Here is an 18,441-nt window from a genome sequence, read left to right on the forward strand (position 1 = left end):
GCTGCCGCTAACTTGAGAAAGACAACTAGGAAGCTGTTTTTACCTCCGATTTAGAATCTTTTTTCTCTGGTTTTAGGTGGAAACTCTTGTCAACACGTTGGGCACCAGTTGTTATATGCATGTACATATGCACATAGTACACAAATATTAAAGACATATTCCTTATAGCATTAACAATGTGTGAATCTAGGTCAGTGTTTTCAGACATTATTTGCATCATTTTGGTAATTTGAAATTATCTACAAATAAGTTAATTTTTATATGTGATTAATACCTATTAAATATAAAATGACTCACTCCTAGAATATTTTAAAATCCTACCATAAATTACAAGAAAATTTCCACTTTCTAATTTTATGACAATAAAATTTTATTTTAGGAGAGTATCATTCAAATAAGGAGAAAAGTAAATGAATGTAATGAAAGATTAAAACACTGTGATTACCCTCCCCCCAGGTTCAGGATTCAGGTGACGTGATTACAGAAGGTAGGATTCGTGTGGTTTTCAGCATTCCATGTGAACCAAATCTTGATGCTTTAATACAGAACCAGCATGTAAGTACAATAGTTGGTATTGTTTACAATAAACTTTTTTAATGCTAGGATATTTTTTCTGCCTCCTTAAAATTAATTTCAATGTTTAATTTAAGAATAAGAATAAGGGATAGAGAGATAGTTCAGTCAGTAAAGTATTTTTAATGAAGCATGAGGACCCTAGTTCATATCTGAAATACTCATGGATAAGAACTGTGCTTATGGGGGTTGGAGAGATGGCTCAGTGGTTAAGAACACTGACTGCTCGTCCAGAGGGCCTGGATTCAGTTCCCACACCCACATGGTGGCTCACAACGGTCTGTAGCTCCAATTCTAGGGGACCCAACATCCTCACAAACACATACAATGTAGGCAAAACACCAATGCACATAATAAAAATAAATAATTTAAAAAAAAAAAAAAAAAAGCTGGGCTAATGGCACATGCTGTACTGCCAGTACTGGGAAGACAGATCTCTGGGGCTAGCTTGCCAGCCAGCTGAGCCTAATTGATGAATGCCAGGCTAGTGAGAGATCCTGTCTCACAAAAGAAAAAACTCAAGAAGATGGCATCTGGGGAATGACACCAAGGTTATCCTTCACACATGCACTGTGGCATGCATGCCCATTCTTAAACACACACACACTAAAAACATAAGGGAAAAGTAGAAATCTGTACTTGTAGACCTATTCATATCAGCCTAGCATAGTATGTTAAGTACCTAGGTTTAACCCCTAGCATTGAAACAGTATATACACACGTATGTAAATCTTTAGCAAAAAAAAAAAAAAATTCAGAAATTACTTTATTAATTGGTGTTTATTCTGTATCGTTGTGATCTGACTTAAGGAATTAAGGATCAGCATCTTCAGGAGAAATATTAGGTATAGAAGACAGAGGTGTCCCTAAAATCTTACCATCAACTATTACAGGAAGCGTTTAGAAGACAGCGTCAGAAGGCATCAGCGTGCCATTAGATGATTAAGCTGGAACACCTGTATAAAAGGTGCTCCTTTTACTCTCGCTTTCTTTACCCTAGTATTTTAGCCATACCCTTTATGTTTTTTAGGGTACTGTTGATGATTGTAATTAACTTTGAATTACAGCACAGCTTAGAATTCTCAAATGGAGTACCATTAGTACTTGGAATAGGACACTTGTATCTATGGCAGCTGTATAAATAGGACATTTTGTCCATGGGCTCTAAATGCTAGTAACCTATGCCAATTATCATAAATGAATGTGCCTCTACACATTTCAAAATGCTTACTAATAAAGTGATACTTCTTATAATCAAATACCACCTTAATTATTTTGATCTGTTTTACAAAGCATGTTTGTTCTATATTTTATTATTACTAAATCTGATGATACTCTTGTTGAACAACCATGTTCTGTGTGTCTGTGTGAGTGTTGAGACAATATTTTGTGTAGCCCAGGCTGGCCTTTAACTCACTGAGTAACCAAGGATAACCTAGAACTCCTGATCATCCTGCCATTGTCTTCCAAGTATTAGGGCTGTGTACATGTAGCACCATATTTGCCTACTAACATATTCATACATTTTAATAGTAATTTGATATTGCATCCCACCAAAAACAATTACCTATTTGGACATCATTATAGATACATATCAATAAAATAATGGTGGCTGACTTAATCTCTTACCCAATCCAAGAAATTGATTTTATGTTGGTGAAAATATTTCCATATTCATATATGAGCATAAAGTAAGAATATAAACTGTTGGGGCTGGGGATGGAGCTCATTGGGAGAGCACTTGCCTAACCTACATGAGCTTCCCTGGGTTCAGTCCCCAGCACTGTATGAACCAGCTTAGTGGCCCAAACCTATAACCCCAGCACTGAGGAGGTGGAGGCAAGAGGATCAGAAGTTCAAGATTATCCTCAAGCACATAGAAAGTTCAAGGCCAACTTAAGCTACATGAAATGGTCTCAATATATATAATCATATAACTTACAAAGTATTAGACTATGAATAAAAATTAGTGTCTTTCTATATGCATCATATAAGGAGTAGATATGATTGTTAGTGATAGTTGATATTGGACTTGCAAATTTCTTCCTAGTTAAAAATTATCCCTTCTAATACTTCTTTTTTTTTTGTCTTTTCTTTTCTTTTGTCCTGCCATATATTTTATTTTTTTATTGAAAATAGATTTTCTTATACAATATATTCTGATTACTGTTTTCCCTTCTTTTTTTTAATTTCACAGTCATTAACTACACAAATTAAGTTTCCATTTATTTGACTGTGACTTTCATACAATAGTAAATATTAGTGGAAAAGATTACTTACATTCTTACATGAAGGACACTTTTTACTTCCCTCACTTCCAACTGATTTGATGATTTGCTGTGTTTGACTTCAGTATACTGATTTTTGAGGCCTTATTTTATTCCGTATACTCGCTAGCTAGTTCTGCTTAAAATATGAAAAATAGTTTTTAAAAATGTTGTGTGAAGACTTTTCTGTTTCGTGCCTACAGAATTTATTTATTAAGACAGATTTATAAACTATGCTTCCTACTCCTTCATTCAGTCTTGAGAAGACTGTGCTTTAAAGAGAAAGAGAGGGCCTTTCAGATCCTTCAGGGATTGGGGGACCAAGCGACCGTGTATGTTTATTTTGACAAAATCCAGTGGTCAGTGGTATTTTAATTACGTACAGGTCTCAAAGGTAACCAGATAGTACTTAATGTAAACATGTGTTTCCATAATTGACCTCTTTATTTTTATATTTAAAGAAATACTCTATAAAGTACAACCCAGGATATGTGTTGGCCGGTCGACTTGGAGTGAGTGGATACCTTGTTTCAAGGTTTACAGGAAGTATTTTTATTGGAAGAGGATCTAGGAGAAAGTAAGTTTGTATTAGGGATATTTGCTTAAAGTGGCAGAAAAATTAAATATAGAGATTAAATGCTTACTATCTCAGTATTAATTTTCTCCAATTCATGACTGTGGACTAAGTTGCCCATCTCCTTCTGTGGTGGTCATTTACATGAACAGCAGCATATGCTTTAGATGCTTTCAAGACAGTATGAAATTTTAGCAGCTAACCTTGAAAAAAGGTATCAGAGGGTGTGTGTGAGCCTTGGGAATATATTTCTATGAATTTTGTTACTTTCCTTTTTTCTAATTACATAATTTATTTATATGCTTTCTTAACTTGGATTTTAAAACCTGTCCTGTAGTTTTTTTAATTACTACTATTTGGTAGTAACCATGCAAACTAAAATGTAGAACAATCAGAACTGAGCTTTTCTGAAAGTTGAAAATAATTATTGGGGTTGGTGATGTAGCTAAGTGGTATACCACTTGTCTGGCATGCTCAGGACTTTGGATTCGATCTCTAGCACTGTTTTTTAAAAAAGCAGAACTTTTATTTTTGAACAAATTTTAAAACACTGTGTGTATATGTGGTTTAAACTTAGCCCTCATGGAGACCATAAAGCAAATGTGGGTTTAAATCTCAAATTCAACAAGAAGAATGAAGAAGTCCCTGGATATACAAAGAAAGTTGGGAATGAGTGGATGTACTCATCAGCAGCAGAGCAGCTTCTCGCAGAGTACATAGAGAGGTGAGTGTCCAGCCAGCTTCTCCCCAGCCTCTCAGCTCAGGCATGTACTGTCTATTTTGTCTGGCTCATACCCATTTGAAAGGGAGAGTATGTCCTTCAGAACAATGTACAGCAACAGCTAGGCATGGTGGCATACACCTCTAACCCCAGCACAAGGGAGGAAAGGTAGAAGGATCAGGAATTGGAGGCCAGTCTTACCTGTGTAATGCATTTAAGGCCAGCCTGGACTATGTGAGACTCTGTCTCAAAAAAAAGAAAAGAAAAGAAAAAGTGCAACAACATATTTGCATTAATAATCCCATAGGAAATGTGTTACCATTTTTATTAGTAAGTGCTGAGTTACTTAGAGTTATAGTTAATGTTTTCACTTCTGATTTACAACTTAATGTTCTTCGTACTATTGCATGGATTTCTATCCTCCTTGTCACTGAGGACCCCTGTGTTGGTTTCATAGGCTCTCATAATAAAGTACCACAAGCTAGCTGCTTTCACCGAGGTGGACTTCATTATCTCACAGTTCTGGTAACCAGAATAAAGGTGTCAGTGGGATTATCGTCCCCTAGCTCTCTTACTCTCCTGTAACTTTATGTGTTACTTGGCTTGTAGATTGATCATTCCAGTCCTCTATCCTCAAGTGACAGTCTCTCTCCCCATGCGTCATTACCTATGTTTTCACCTGTGTCTATCTTCCTTTCTCCTTTTTACAGTGGTACTAGTCATATTGGATTAGAGCCCTCTCTACTAGTTGTCTCTAGTAGAACTCCAGTTCCAAATAAAGTCATATTCTGTATCTATTTTAAAATATTGTTTTAAATTTACTAATAGTGCATGTGTGTGTATGCACAAGAGAGTGCACATACACTTAGGGAGGTCTGAAGACAACCTTGTCAGGGAGTTCTCGATGACCTTGACCTGGTTCCAAGAATTTAGCTGAGGTTGTCAAGCTTACATCATCAGGAAGCAAATACCTTCATACACTGAGCCATCTTCCTGGCTCACCATTTGGATTCTTTGGAAGGGGATCATATAGTTTCATATTGCCATATGAAAATTTAGCTTATTTCTATACTCATTTCCATATTTCCTTAAATGGTTACATTCAGACTTCTTTTTCTTGACTTTGAGATTTAACAACTCCTGCCTACCATGTTCAAGGCTCTGGAGTACTACAAAAAATAGTTTTTATTTTTCTAGTTGTCATATATCCATTGATTTCCAGCTATGAAAGGGTTGTCTATGAGTTCCAGCTCTTCTTCATTCTCTCAGCTCCCTGTAGACATGAACATATTTCATACAGTTTTTATTACAATTTTGAGTTAATTTTATAAGGTTTACATGATTATGATAAATACAGCTAGACCATGTCATATATTATCATTACATTCTCTTACCTATCCACATTTTTATTTTCACTGTTTTTTTCAGTTGATTACCATCTGTACACATATATATTACCTGAGCTGAAAATTCTGCCATAGAGATGAAGAATTCTCTTAGTTTCATCTCTGTCCTTAAGCCTTTGATCTCTGCTTCAGCTGAAACTGGAGACTCTGAGCTTATGGCCCAGCTTTTGGACCAGAGACAGTCTCTATGTCCATACAAATTCTTCCATTTTCTGGCTCCCATTCCTTAATCTTTATCCCCATGTTGATGGTACATTTAACCCTAATAGCTGATGGGGATGGGAGTGGGGGGCTTTGTGTCTGGAAATACTTTTTTCTCCTACACTTAACTGTAACTTGTTTAAGTAGAGTCCTAGACCAGAGATTCTTTTTACTCAGGATTCTGAAAGCGCTGCTCCATTCTTTTCTTGTCTCCTTTATTGCCATTGACAAGTCCTGTGAGTCCTGGTTTGATTCTTTGTATTGTGATCTATCTGCTTTTTCTGAAGATACTATTGTTTCAGGTTATTTTGTGTGTATGAGTGTTTTGTCTGCATGTATCCCATTGCACTACTATATGCCTAGTGCCTGTGGCGAGTCAGAAGAGGGCATCATATCCCCTGGAACTAGAGTTACAGATGGCTCTGAGTCACCATTTGGGTGCTGGGAACTGAACCCTGGTCCTCTATAAGAACAACCAGTGCTGTTAACCTGTAAGCCATCTCTCATACCCCTGGTGACCTGTGTTCATTTCCTGGACTCTTTCTGTCTGTCAGTCCTGTTGACTGTGATGATATGTGCCTTGGTACAGATTTGTTCCCCATCTCTTCTGTTGGTTAGCCCCTAGAACTGATAACCCTTACATTCTGGGACACTGCCTTGTGATGTTTCTTTAATAACCATAAAATCAACCTTTTTTCTGTTCTTCCTCTGTGAGATTCCTGGACCGATCCTTTTGTCTCTTCTCTTCTTCTCATCCCTTTTCCGTACTGTCCTACTCGAGGAGACATCTTCAGTTTTATCTTCTTCTTCATTGGTTGGATGGTTGGTTGGTTGGTTTTGTTTTTTTGTTTTTCTTTCTAAGAACAAGGTATGGCACCCCTCCCCCAGGCTGGCCTCAAACTCAAAAAGAATACAGACTGGCCTGAAATTTGTAATTCTCCTGCCTCAGCCTCCTGAGTGCTGTTATTATAGGCATTCATCAACATACATTCATCATATCTATATATAAAATGAATGGAATGTCCTTTTTTTAATGTGTCTGCATATACCACATGTTTGTGGGTGCCTGCAGAGGCCAGAAGAAGGCATCAGATCCCCTGGAGCTGGAGTTACAGGCAGTTGTGAGCCACCTAAATGTCTTTATTTCCATTTTCTCCAAATTGTTTTTTCTCCTCTATTTTATTTATTGCACCTTTTATGTTAGAAATTTTTTCCTCCACTTTCTAGTGCTTCTTGGTGTCTGTATTTAACAAGAATTTACCAAAAAGCCTATTGGGAATTTAGTGTACTTGGATGGGGCTTATCACATGGGACGTTAATATTTCTAAAAATGACCTTCTAATATTCATTACCCTGTATGTATATCTTCTCTCTAACTGGCTAATTTTTCCTAGAGAGGTATCTTCTAGCCTTTTCCTTGCATGATGGATGTAAGGAACAAAACTGACTGCTAGTATTCTGGAAATTAACCAGGTAAAATGGGTTTTGTTGTCCCATGGATTCTGTGATTACTTCCCACCCACCCTAGATCTTTCTTAGACTGAAGGAAAATTTCCCCTGGTAGTAGTAATGCTGCTAACAGCCCTCCACCTTCTGGATTTTGTGGACAAAGAGAACTACCTCACCTAAAGTCATGTTCCCTTTCCACAACACAGTGCCTGGTGTAGTCGAGATACAATAGCAAAGGCAACCTACTTGCCCCAGCCCAGGACAAATTCGAAAGGCTACCCCAGTTTGAGATCTTTGTGGGACTGGCCAGGAAGTTCACTGAGAACAGTTCACAGCTCAGCGTTTTCCTGTGTCCATTGCCCGCTTCTGCTTGTTTTCCTTTCCCCTCCCCACAAACTGCAGGTCTGTCTCCTCAGAGTCTGCTTTCGAGAGACACGATGCTCCTGACATGCTATATACTACCTACATGTGCATGACTTCCACATACAGCTCGGCACCTGTCCTTTGCCGCTGCACCATCCCTGCCCCCACAGCTCTCTGTCTCTGGTGTAACCAAAGCTAGGGTATTTCTTGTCTAACCTGTCTAAAATATAACTGCAGGTATTTATGCAAGGGTGGTAGCAAGTCAACAACTATTCCAACTGCTTGCCGTATACATTTTCAATGTAAATGCTATTAAATATGTCTTAAGCCTGTAATTCCTGAATGTTTACAGATTCCCAAAAAAAAGTTAGATTTTTTTGTGTACCTTTTTTTTTTTCAGTTGTGTAAGTTTATTGTGCGTAGCTAAAGAGCAGTCCACACATGAGAAACTGAACTGGGAGTAAGAAACTCGCTTTTAGTTCAGCTCATAAAACACTAGGCCAGAAGCGTTGTGACCTTTTATGTGATTGGCAGCTGCTCTTTCTTCCGATGACTTGCCCTATTTGTTTATTCTGTTTATTCCTGTCCATCAGTTCAGCTGAATCTCATCCATCCAGTGTCTAATTTCTAAACGTTTGTTTCCCCATCATAGGACATTACATATTCCATTTCTCTTCATTTCTCTTTTTTGGTCTGTGTCCAGTTTTCTACTTTATTGTTATTTTAGTGAATTGAGGAAGGACCAAAGATTTGTTTAATCTGCTTGGATGTACCTGAGAGTTCTACATGATTCCAAAAGAAACATAATTTTGAAGACTATCAGAAGAAATTTATAAACTGTTATAATTTGCTACATTATGAAATGTTCCAGCTTTGTTAGATAATTAACTTTTAAAACCTATATATTATTATAGCACAGTTATTATCAGCACTGAGGAAGCTGGAGCAGGAGGATTATAAGTTCAAAGTTAGCCAGGGTTACATAGGAACCCTGTATCAAAAAAAGGAAAAAAAAGTGAACTCACAAATACTATTTTCATATATCTAATCCCTCATGTTTTAATCAAAGAAGAATCAGAGTCATAAATGGATTTTTTTTTTTTAAGCAATTGAACTAATTCTCAGCCAATGGGAATTTCTTGGAGCTATAGGAATACTCTATCAAGCCTTTTAGTCTCATTCCTTATTAATACTACCCCTTAGTAATACTATAATAATCCTCAATATATTCCACATGTTCCCATTAGAATTCAAAATCACTTAATAGGAAATTTATATGTAGATAATTGCATATTTTTGAGGCAGTATTTTATTTCTTTGTTGACTAGAGCACCGGAACTGTTTAGTTATATAGCCAAAAACAGCCAAGAAGATGTGTTCTATGAAGATGACATCTGGCCTGGAGAAAATGAGAACGGGTAAGCAAGATTTGTGGTACTTATTACCCCGTAGTTCAATTCAAAACTAGGTTTGAAAGTTCAGCTAATGTTACCTTTTGTTTTATATTGTTTGATTTTTGCTTTAATTTCTTAAATCTGTTAATTCACAGTTCCCAGAAAGTTTTTATCAGATTCTTAATATAAACCCTCAGAAAGTTTTAATCAGTGTGGAAAAATTACTGCTGTTTTTGTTGTAGTGCTGAAAAAGTTCAAGAAATTATGACTTGGCTCAAAGGACACCCTGTCAGCACACTGTCCCGTTCTTCTTGTGACTTACACATTCTGGATGCAGCCATTGTTGAAAAAATTGAGGAAGAAGTTGAGAAGTGCAAGGTACTAACTTTTAGTAACCATGGTTACTGATGAGAGCTGAAGTTAAAATGGCCAGCTAATGTATGTACTTAATGATTCTCATTAATACTGAATAATCCTGTAGCATTTCCAGCAATGATTAGGAAATTTAAACAAATATGCGTAAATACACTTCAGTGTGCCAAAACTATAAATTTTAAATTTTGTTTCCTTGTAATATTTCTAATTTTATGATTCTCATTACAATGGAAAGTTTGTGAATGAGAAATGATGATGATTCCCTCTTGGTCACTCTTGTAATTACATTCTTTAATGACACAGTTGAGAGCTAGTGAGATGGCTCAATCGGTAAAGGTGCCTGATGAAGGGAGTTCAGTCCCAGGATGCACATGGTAGAAGACGACAACCAACTCCCGAAAGTTGTCCTCTGACCTCCACATTTGCTGCATGGTGTGTGCACTCACCCGGGCACATGCACACACACAGACACACACACTGATCTCTTATTTTTCTATTCTGCTATTTCAAAACAACAAACTTAGATAGTTGACTTAACCTATTTTATCCTTTTTAAATAAATGGTACATTAGAAGTAGATTGGTTATGTTGATATTTGTTTAAACTTTAATTCCTTTTAATGATGCCTTGATAATACACTCTTTTTTGAATTACTAGCAAAATCAGTTAAAGCTTGGGTTCAAGAGCCATTCCTACCACCATGAACTTATGATTCTTTTTTAATATTTCATTTTTTCATGCCTCCATTTCATCATTGGTAAATCAGTAATAAAATAATGCCTACCTCATAAATTATGATCATCAGTAAGATCAGCTGGAATAAAACATGTTCTCTTCAGGACTGGGAATGTGGCTTAGTTGATATAGAGCTTTCCTAGGATACACAAAGCCCTGATCTTATCCCAGCACCGCATCAGGCCAAGTATGGTAGTGCATGCCCATAATCTCAGTACTCCAGAAGTAAAGGCAGGAGAATCAGAGTGAGTTCCAGAACAGCCAGGACTGCACAAAGCAAGCCTGTTTCAAAAAACAAACAAATTAGCCTATATATACTAGTGGTAGCGGCACACTCCTTTAATCCAGCACTCAGGAGACAGATCTCCGAGTGAAGGCCAGTCTGGTCTGCAGAGTGAGTTCACTGCTCTGAATGGTGATGGTGGTAGTGTTTGGATACTCATGAAATATACTCAAACTCTGTGGTGATAGCCACGAAAACCACAACTGCATGACTTTTTTCTCTTTGAAGAAAAATTAATAGACTCTCAGCCAAGAGAATTGTTTTGTGTAATGTTTTGTTTTCAGTACTGTGAATTAGGCAAGGACATTACCACTGAGATAATACCCTCAGCCCTAAGAGTTTAATTATTCACACCAGGCACTGGAAAGGTAGTTCCATGGCTAAGAGCACTTAGTGCTCTCGGAGAGGACCTGGGTTCAGTTCCCAGCACCCATATGGTGGCTCAAAACCATCTATAACTTCAGTTCCAGAGGATTCAACTCCCCCTTCTGCCTTCTGTAGACACTGCATGCATGTGTTGTATTTACCTACCTGCAGGCAAACATCTATATACATAAACTAAAATAAGTATTTAAAAGCTTTTTTTGGGCCAGTGAGCTCATTTGGATACAAAGGGTTCTGTGGTTCCCATTGGCGATCCCAGAACTTAGGAGGCTGTCATAGGAGGATTGCACTAGTCTGAGGCAAGCAGGGCTAGAATGAGACCCTGTCTCCAAAATAGAAACGGGGCTAGGAGGATGGCTGGCTATGGGAGATGGGAGTACTCATTGTATAAGCCTGAGGACCTGAGTTCAGAAACCCTGTATCACATAGAAGGCCAGGCATGGCCGTACATGCTTGTAACCCCAGCACTCCCTGGGAGGTGTGGGGGGAACAGAGGGTTTAGGAGGCAGACAGGATTTCTGGGGTATGCTAGCTGCCAGTCTAGTTGGGGGTGGCAGTTGGAAAGATAACAGCAAGTTTCACGTTCATGGAAGAGCCCCTATTTCAAAAGTCTAAAACAGAACATGATAGAGGAGGACAGCTGATCTCCTCCTCTAGCTGCCTCATGTGTCTGTAAGCACATAAATACTCATATATACATTCACCATATATACACACACAACACAATTTTTTTACTCATTTTTTATTTTGCAAGCATAAAATACATATACAAAATTATGGTTTTTATTTTATTATAACATGCATATAAGTAAGACAAGAATTTAAATGTTTTATGTGTGAAAGGAGTGTAATTAGGGTTTAGGTGTGTTATTGGAGTAATAAGGAAAAAAGAAAAAACTAAATACAACATTCTGAAAATGATACAAACTTCTTTATAATGCAGGACCATCATTAAATGAATTTATCAGTAGCTTTTAGACTAGGATGTGCTTCAGTAGTAGAACACTTACCTACATGTCTGAGGTTTGGATTGGATCCTTAACACCACACACACACACACACACACACACACACACACACACACACACACACAATGAGTTCTCTTATTAGACAGTAGTCCTCACACTGGAGAACACTTTTAAGCATTCTGGGTTTCACTCAAGAGCAGTGGTTCTTAAACTTGAAGGTACAAGTAAATGACCATGGGCTCTAGTGAAGTACTGGTTCTGAAAAGCCAAATATGGTGGTGCACAGCCGTAATCCTAGCACGGGGGAGGTGGCTACAGGAGGACTGTCATAAATGTAAGCCCAGCCCATGCTTAGCAAGTCCCAGGCCAGTCAGGGCTAAAATAGCCAGACTCTGTTGAAAGGAAAAGCCAGAGGCTGGGTGTGTTTGATTCTGACCTGCAGAAGATGGCCTGTGCCAAGCCTCAGAACAGTTGCTCGTTCCCTGAGCTCTGAGCAGAGGAGAGGCTGCACCGGACTCCATTTGTAGTTCTGACAGAGCCATAATGGATGCTGTGAGAAGCCACACTCCAAAGTGCAAAGCCACGCCGGAGAAGTGACACTTGCTTAGATGTAACTGTTCCTGGCCAGGAACTTAATTATTGTTCTCCATCTCTTGGGAAAGTTCCTGTTCATTTTTGTTTAATGTTTAAAAAGTATTAACTTATTTTAAATTAATTTTAAAATAAAATTTAAAAGCAAAATTACATATACTTATACACAACATGATATCATATTTAGAAAGAATGTTTAATGACCTATTTTTTCTTTTCTGTCAGTATGAAATAGGTTAGTTTTAACTATAAGTTGTCACAATTATAGATAACTAGACCTTTAGAAGATGCTTGTAAACTTGACTGCAAGAGCTGTGGATATGAGATCTGTGTTCAGGAATATGTCAAAGGAAAATGTGGTGATGAGAAGTGCATGTACTGTAGACACGGAAATAGGAATGCGTGTGCCTGCGGACCAGCAAAGGGACAGATGGGGGACCTCACAGTTTCAGATCCCAAATCAACCTATTTTTTATTGTTTTGTAACAGAGTCCAAGTTTTTACCTGAGTCCATTTCCCTGGCTGTACTTCCCAACCTCCTTCATGGCCAGATGTGACCACAGATGTGTTGCAGTCAGAGCCTGGGAGCAGAACCGTTATGGATAGCTCCCAGAATGGTTCACTGCAAGCTCCTACCCGCTGTTTAGCTTACTCTTCTAGCACAAGTTTTTCATCTTTACTCTCTTCCCTCCTGCCTGAAAGACTGAAAAATGGGCTGTGTTAGCTATGTTAGTCTGTCTGTTTTAACAGGTTAGAAAGAAAAGACTTTATTTAACAATCATTTGATCCTAGGAACCCAACCCCTTCCTCCCTTCCCCTTTCCTCTCAGTGTTTGGGGGGAGTATTAGTGATTAGTTGGTTGGTTGGGTTTTTTAGTTTTAGTTGGTTTGGTTTGATTTATATTTTCTTTTAAAATGACAGAATAAATTCTCGTCTGTTTCAGCAAACATAAAAAAGCAACCACCTGGTTCTGAGTCACTTGGTCTAAGGTTAAGACCTGAGTATACACTCACATGCCCCAGATAATGTTTTTGTAGACAAATGCTTCATCCTTTTTTCTCTTTAGTATAAATCTTCCTTAGCATAGCATGATGACTGGGGCCTGTAGTACCGACACTCAGAAGGCTGAGGCAGGGAAATCATCGTTAATCCGAGGATACCTGTGTTACAGTGAAACCTTATCTCAAAAAAACTTTTATTGACTATTCTTTATAGTTCTTCTTAGAAAAAAAAATACATTGTATAAAGTTCAAAACAAAATGTAATCTTCCAGGCTGGAGATTCTGCTCAGCAGGTAAGAGCACTGACTGCTCTTCCAGAGGTCCTGAGTTCAAGTGCCTGCAGCCACCTGGTAACTCACAACCATCTATAATGAGATCTGGTGTCCTCTTCTGGCCTGCAGGCAGAACACTTTATACATAATAAATCTTTAAAATATATAAAATCTTCTGTATTAAAAGTAAGTTTCTTAGGTTTTACGTAGTAAGCTTGTGTCTTGGGTTGCCAGTTACACATTAGATGTGCTCACAGCAAGACTGCTGATACAGCTCCAAGTCATGTGCTTTCCTAGCACCACTGAGGAGCTGAAATTAACCACCAGCACTGGGCAAGAGGAGACTTTGCCTAGACCTCCTCACCTACCCATGCTGTAAAAACTAATCTGATTATCCTCCTTCCCACTACTGCACTTGAGTAGTCTAAAGTATTAATCCTCAGTGTACGTCTAACTTTGGATGTTTCTGTTCTATACTTCAAAACAGTTTACTGGGGCCAGTGAGGTGGCTCAGTGCGTGAAATACTTATCCCCAAGCCCAGTGACCTGAGATTGAATCTCCAGGACACATGATGGGAGAAGAGTGCAGGCTCCTTCAAGGTGTCCCCATCTCTCCATTCTAGACCATGACACATACGCACATGCACGCGAATACACAAAAATAGAATTAAAAATAAATATGATTTAAATATTTAACTTTAAAACTTATAAATAAGAATTTAGGGCCATGACATGTGCCTTTAATCTCAACATTTGGGAGGCAGAGTCAGGTGGATCTCTGTGAGTTCAAGGCCAGCCTGGTTCACATAGCAGGTTCCAGGACAACCAGGTCTACATGGTGAGACCTACTTCAAAAAACTTAGGGCCAGCAAAATGGCTTAACAGGTGAAAAGCGCTTGGCACCCATGGTATGCGCTTGCTCTCTGGGCTCTTCCTAAAGGTAAAGGGAGAGCCAGCTGCACACACACTACCTAAAATAACACAATTGAAGAGTTTAGGCTATATTCATCTTATAAATATGTATTTCACTCCTGCGAGTGCAAAACTTTAGGCATTCTTCAAATGTAATACCTTTATTTGGCTTTATAAAATACATACATGTTGAAACTGTTGAATGGTTTTATAATTTTCTATTTGGATTTTTTCTTCAGCAAAGAAAGAATAATAAGAAAGTACGAGTAACGGTGAAGCCCCATCTGCTGTACAGAGTAAGTATCTGTAGGGAATTGAAAGTTACTGTTTTCCTTTGAAAACATGGGACAGGAATTGTCTCAAGCCTGCATGGTGGCATGCCTGTAATGCCACCACTCAGAAGACAGTTCTTCTAGAGGATGGCTGAGGCTGTAGGAGAAGTCTGCACTCAGTGTGGGCTGCATGAGACCATGCCTCCACCAACAAACACGGTTTCCAGTGTGAGGAGGAGCTCTCTCCTTAGAATACATGCTCTCTTCTTTTCAGCCATTAGAGCAGCAACATGGGGTCGTCCCTGATCGGGATGCTGAGTTCCGTCTGTTTGATCGCGTTGTGAACGTCAGAGAGAACTTCTCAGTACCAGTTGGCCTCCGAGGCACCATCATTGGAATTAAAGGGGGTAAGGCTTCAGAACTTGATGTCTTCAGTGCATTCACATTGTGAAGTAGAACATAGTTTTGTATATTGTGTGCCTCTAAGCAGAAAATAAATCAGAGAAAAGGCTAAATCCTTTATGTTTTGAGTGTTTTTACCTTTTGATTGTACTTTCCAAAGAAAATTCTCTTTTTCTGTTTCACATCATCATCTGAGAAGTGGGTGAATGGAGGGGAAATTGAGAAGAACTATTAATAACTTGGTAGTTTATGTATATCACACTAAAATTAAATAAGGTCTTAGAGGATATACTTAATTTTTATGAAACTAAAAGGGAATTTTCATCACTTCGTAAACTTTTGACAGATCTTATTCATAGTTTTACCTTAATTTGCATTATAATCTATAGGTTCAAGTAAGCCTGATAATCTAGAAATCTTTCAAAATAAACACTATGTTGTTTACAGTGAGAAGACTTTAGAGGATTGTACATATTAATGTGACTTTTAGGAATCCAACTAGCTTATGTGGGAGTCTGCACTTGTAGTCACAACACCTGGGAAGCTAAAGCAGTAGGATTACCACAAGTCCAAGGCTAACCTTGGACACCTAGAAAATTCCAGGCCAGTCTAGGCTACAGAGTGAGACTGAAAAAATTTGTCTGAAAAAATAAGAAAATAGGGATAAAGAAATCGTCTGTAAGTGTTTGCTAATAAAATAAGGACCCAAGTTCATCCCAAGAACTCATAAAAACTTAGGTGTCTTAGTTAGGGTTTCTATTGCTGTGATGAACACCATGGCCATCATGAGAGAGGAACATCTCCATGAGCAACATGGAGAGGAATGGGTTTATTTGCCCAAGTTGTACTCCACAGAGGGAATAGAGGACAGGAACTCAAACCAGGTAGGAACCTGGAGGCAGAAGCCGTGGAGGACCTTACTGGCTTGCTCCCAAGTGTACATTGTGTATGGGTGCGTGTGGAGGTGAGGAGACAAGGTGCGGGGGTGGGGGGGGTGTCAGTTCTTGCCTTCCCTCATGTGGCTTGTTGGCAAGTGCCTTTGACACCGACCATCCCTCAACTGCTCTCTTTAAATAAGCATAATAACTGAGTGATATTTTACAGAGGTGGAGAAATATACAGGGAAAAAGATACCGCCATACACCAACTAGATTGACTCAAATGGAAAGGGGGTTGGTGGTGCAGCTCAGTTGGTAGATTGCCCGCCTAGCATGCGGCAAAGCCTGGGTTCAGGCTCTAGCACCACAGGCAAACACAGAGGCAGAGGCAGTGGGAACAGAAGTTCAAGGTCATCCCTGGCTACATGGTGAGTTCAAAGACAGCCTGGGCTACATCAGACTTTACCTAGAAGAGAAAGGAAGGATGGAAAGAAAGGAAATAAGGCAGTGTGCAGGTGCCAGCAGTGCCATGGAGTGACTAGAACTCTCCTAGATTGTCAGTGAGAATCTGGATACAGCCACTTCGGAAGTAGTTTGATATGTTTTCTTTTTTAATTGAAGACAGATATTTTTATTTTTGACACAGTCTCTTCATAGTCCAGGCTAACCTCAAACTCATGGTCTTTCTCCATTCACATACCAAGTGTTGAAATTTGTTTGTGCACTGCCAAGTCTGGCTTTGTTTGTGGCATGGCCTTGCTATGCAGCCAAGACTATCCTGGAACATAGTATGTTGCACAGGCCAATCTCAAACTCAGCCTCCTCCTGCCTCAGTCTCCCAAGTGCTAGCATTATAGGTATTCTAATAAATTCTTTTCTCTTTTTCTTTTCTTTTCTTTTTTTAGATTTATTTATTTATTATGTATACAGTGTTCTGCCTACATGTATGCCTGCAGGCCAGAAGAGGGCACCAGATCTCATTGTAGATGATTGTGAGCCACCATGTGGTTGCTGGGAATTGAACTCAGGACCTCTGGAAGAGCAGCCAGTGCTCTTAACCTCTGAGCCATCTCTCCAGCCCCCTTTTCTTTTTCTTTATGTGTGTCAGGGTGTGTATGTGGAGGGGGATGTGTGTATGCTCACATGGGTGCCACAGTGTGTGTATATGGAGATCAGAGGACAGTTGGCAGGAAACATCCCCTCTTTCTACCATTTGAGTCCGGAGGATTGTACTCAGGTCATTTCACCAGCTATGATAAGTTCTTAAAATGTGAACATATGCCATCTGCTCAGTCATTCCATTCCTAGATACCAACCCAGGAGAAAAGAAGACTTAAATTTACACCAAGCCTTGTGTGATAACCAAAAATTAGAAAAATCCAAATGCTTGCCAGTAAGTGAATGAATAAACTGGATGCTGTATAATGAAATGCTCCTCAATAATAAAAAGAGAAAAAAAATGGTACATTCAAAATGGATGGCTCTCAAAATGATTGTGTTGAGAGAAGCCAAACAAAAAAAAATATAAGCTATATAATCTTATTTAAATAAAATTTTAGATATATGCACTAGTCTGTGATGACAGTGTTTTAATAGTTTTCTGATCAATAAAGTGTGCATAACAAAATAACACAGAAGATTTTGAGAATAACTATCTCACTTATTGTGGCTTCTTTAATTACGTATGGTAAAATTTACTGCATTACATAGTTTAAATATGTAATAGTTATGTGCCAACTTTAATTCAAAAAGTCTTAAATGCATTCCCTAATACTTAGTAACTTCACTTCTAGGGAAGGATTAGCCTACTACATAAAGGACACATTTATGTGATATTCATAATAGCTTTTTTTTTTTTTTTTTTTTTTTTTTTTTTTTGGTTTTTCGAGACAGGGTTTCTCTGTGTAGCTTTGCGCCTTTCCTGGAACTCGCTTTGGAGACCAGGCTGGCCTTGAACTCACAGAGATCCCCTGCCTCTGCCTCCCGAGTGCTGGGATTAAAGGCATGTGCCACCACCGCCCGGCTAGCATTTTTATAATAGCAAAAATTATAAACTGTGTCCATTAGCAGAGAAAACAGATCAGTGATGGTATAATCATAGATAGAATACAAGAAATACTGAGGTATATTCAGGAAATAGGAATGAATCTCATAATTTTGAAACAAATACAAGTGTGTTACAAGAGTATATTCTCTATCATATATATATACACATATACATATATACATATGTATATATATATATATATATTGCTTAGAACTTTCAAAACACTACTATACATTATTTCAGATATGTCCAAAGATAGTAAAAGTGTAAAGATATATATAGGAAACCAAACTGCCAAGGTAAAGGTTGTGGTTGCCTTTTCAGAAATAAGGACACAATGGTCTTCTAAGGCATTTGTGTTGTTTCTTGCTTT

General features: G+C 38.4%; 1 protein-coding gene across 6 annotated transcripts in view; it reads left to right on the top strand.

The window, feature by feature from the left end:
• The window catches only part of Xrn1 (5'-3' exoribonuclease 1), a 117,388-nt gene that overhangs the window by 63,491 nt on the left and 35,456 nt on the right, over positions 1–18,441 (top strand). For 5 of the 6 annotated variants that reach the window (XM_037207850.1, XM_028866012.2, XM_028866013.2 and 2 more), the window contains 7 exons: positions 457–555; positions 3,302–3,417; positions 3,992–4,138; positions 8,883–8,972; positions 9,191–9,326; positions 14,709–14,765; positions 15,016–15,148. In XM_037207850.1, the coding sequence (XP_037063745.1) occupies positions 457–555; positions 3,302–3,417; positions 3,992–4,138; positions 8,883–8,972; positions 9,191–9,326; positions 14,709–14,765; positions 15,016–15,148 (778 nt within the window). Of the gene's footprint in view, positions 1–456; positions 556–3,301; positions 3,418–3,991; positions 4,139–8,882; positions 8,973–9,190; positions 9,327–14,708; positions 14,766–15,015; positions 15,149–18,441 lie in introns of those variants that run through there. The other variant, XM_028866016.2, reaches the window with a different exon arrangement.

This window comes from Peromyscus leucopus, chromosome 7 (assembly GCF_004664715.2).
Source record: "Peromyscus leucopus breed LL Stock chromosome 7, UCI_PerLeu_2.1, whole genome shotgun sequence".
Lineage (NCBI taxonomy): Eukaryota > Metazoa > Chordata > Mammalia > Rodentia > Cricetidae > Peromyscus > Peromyscus leucopus.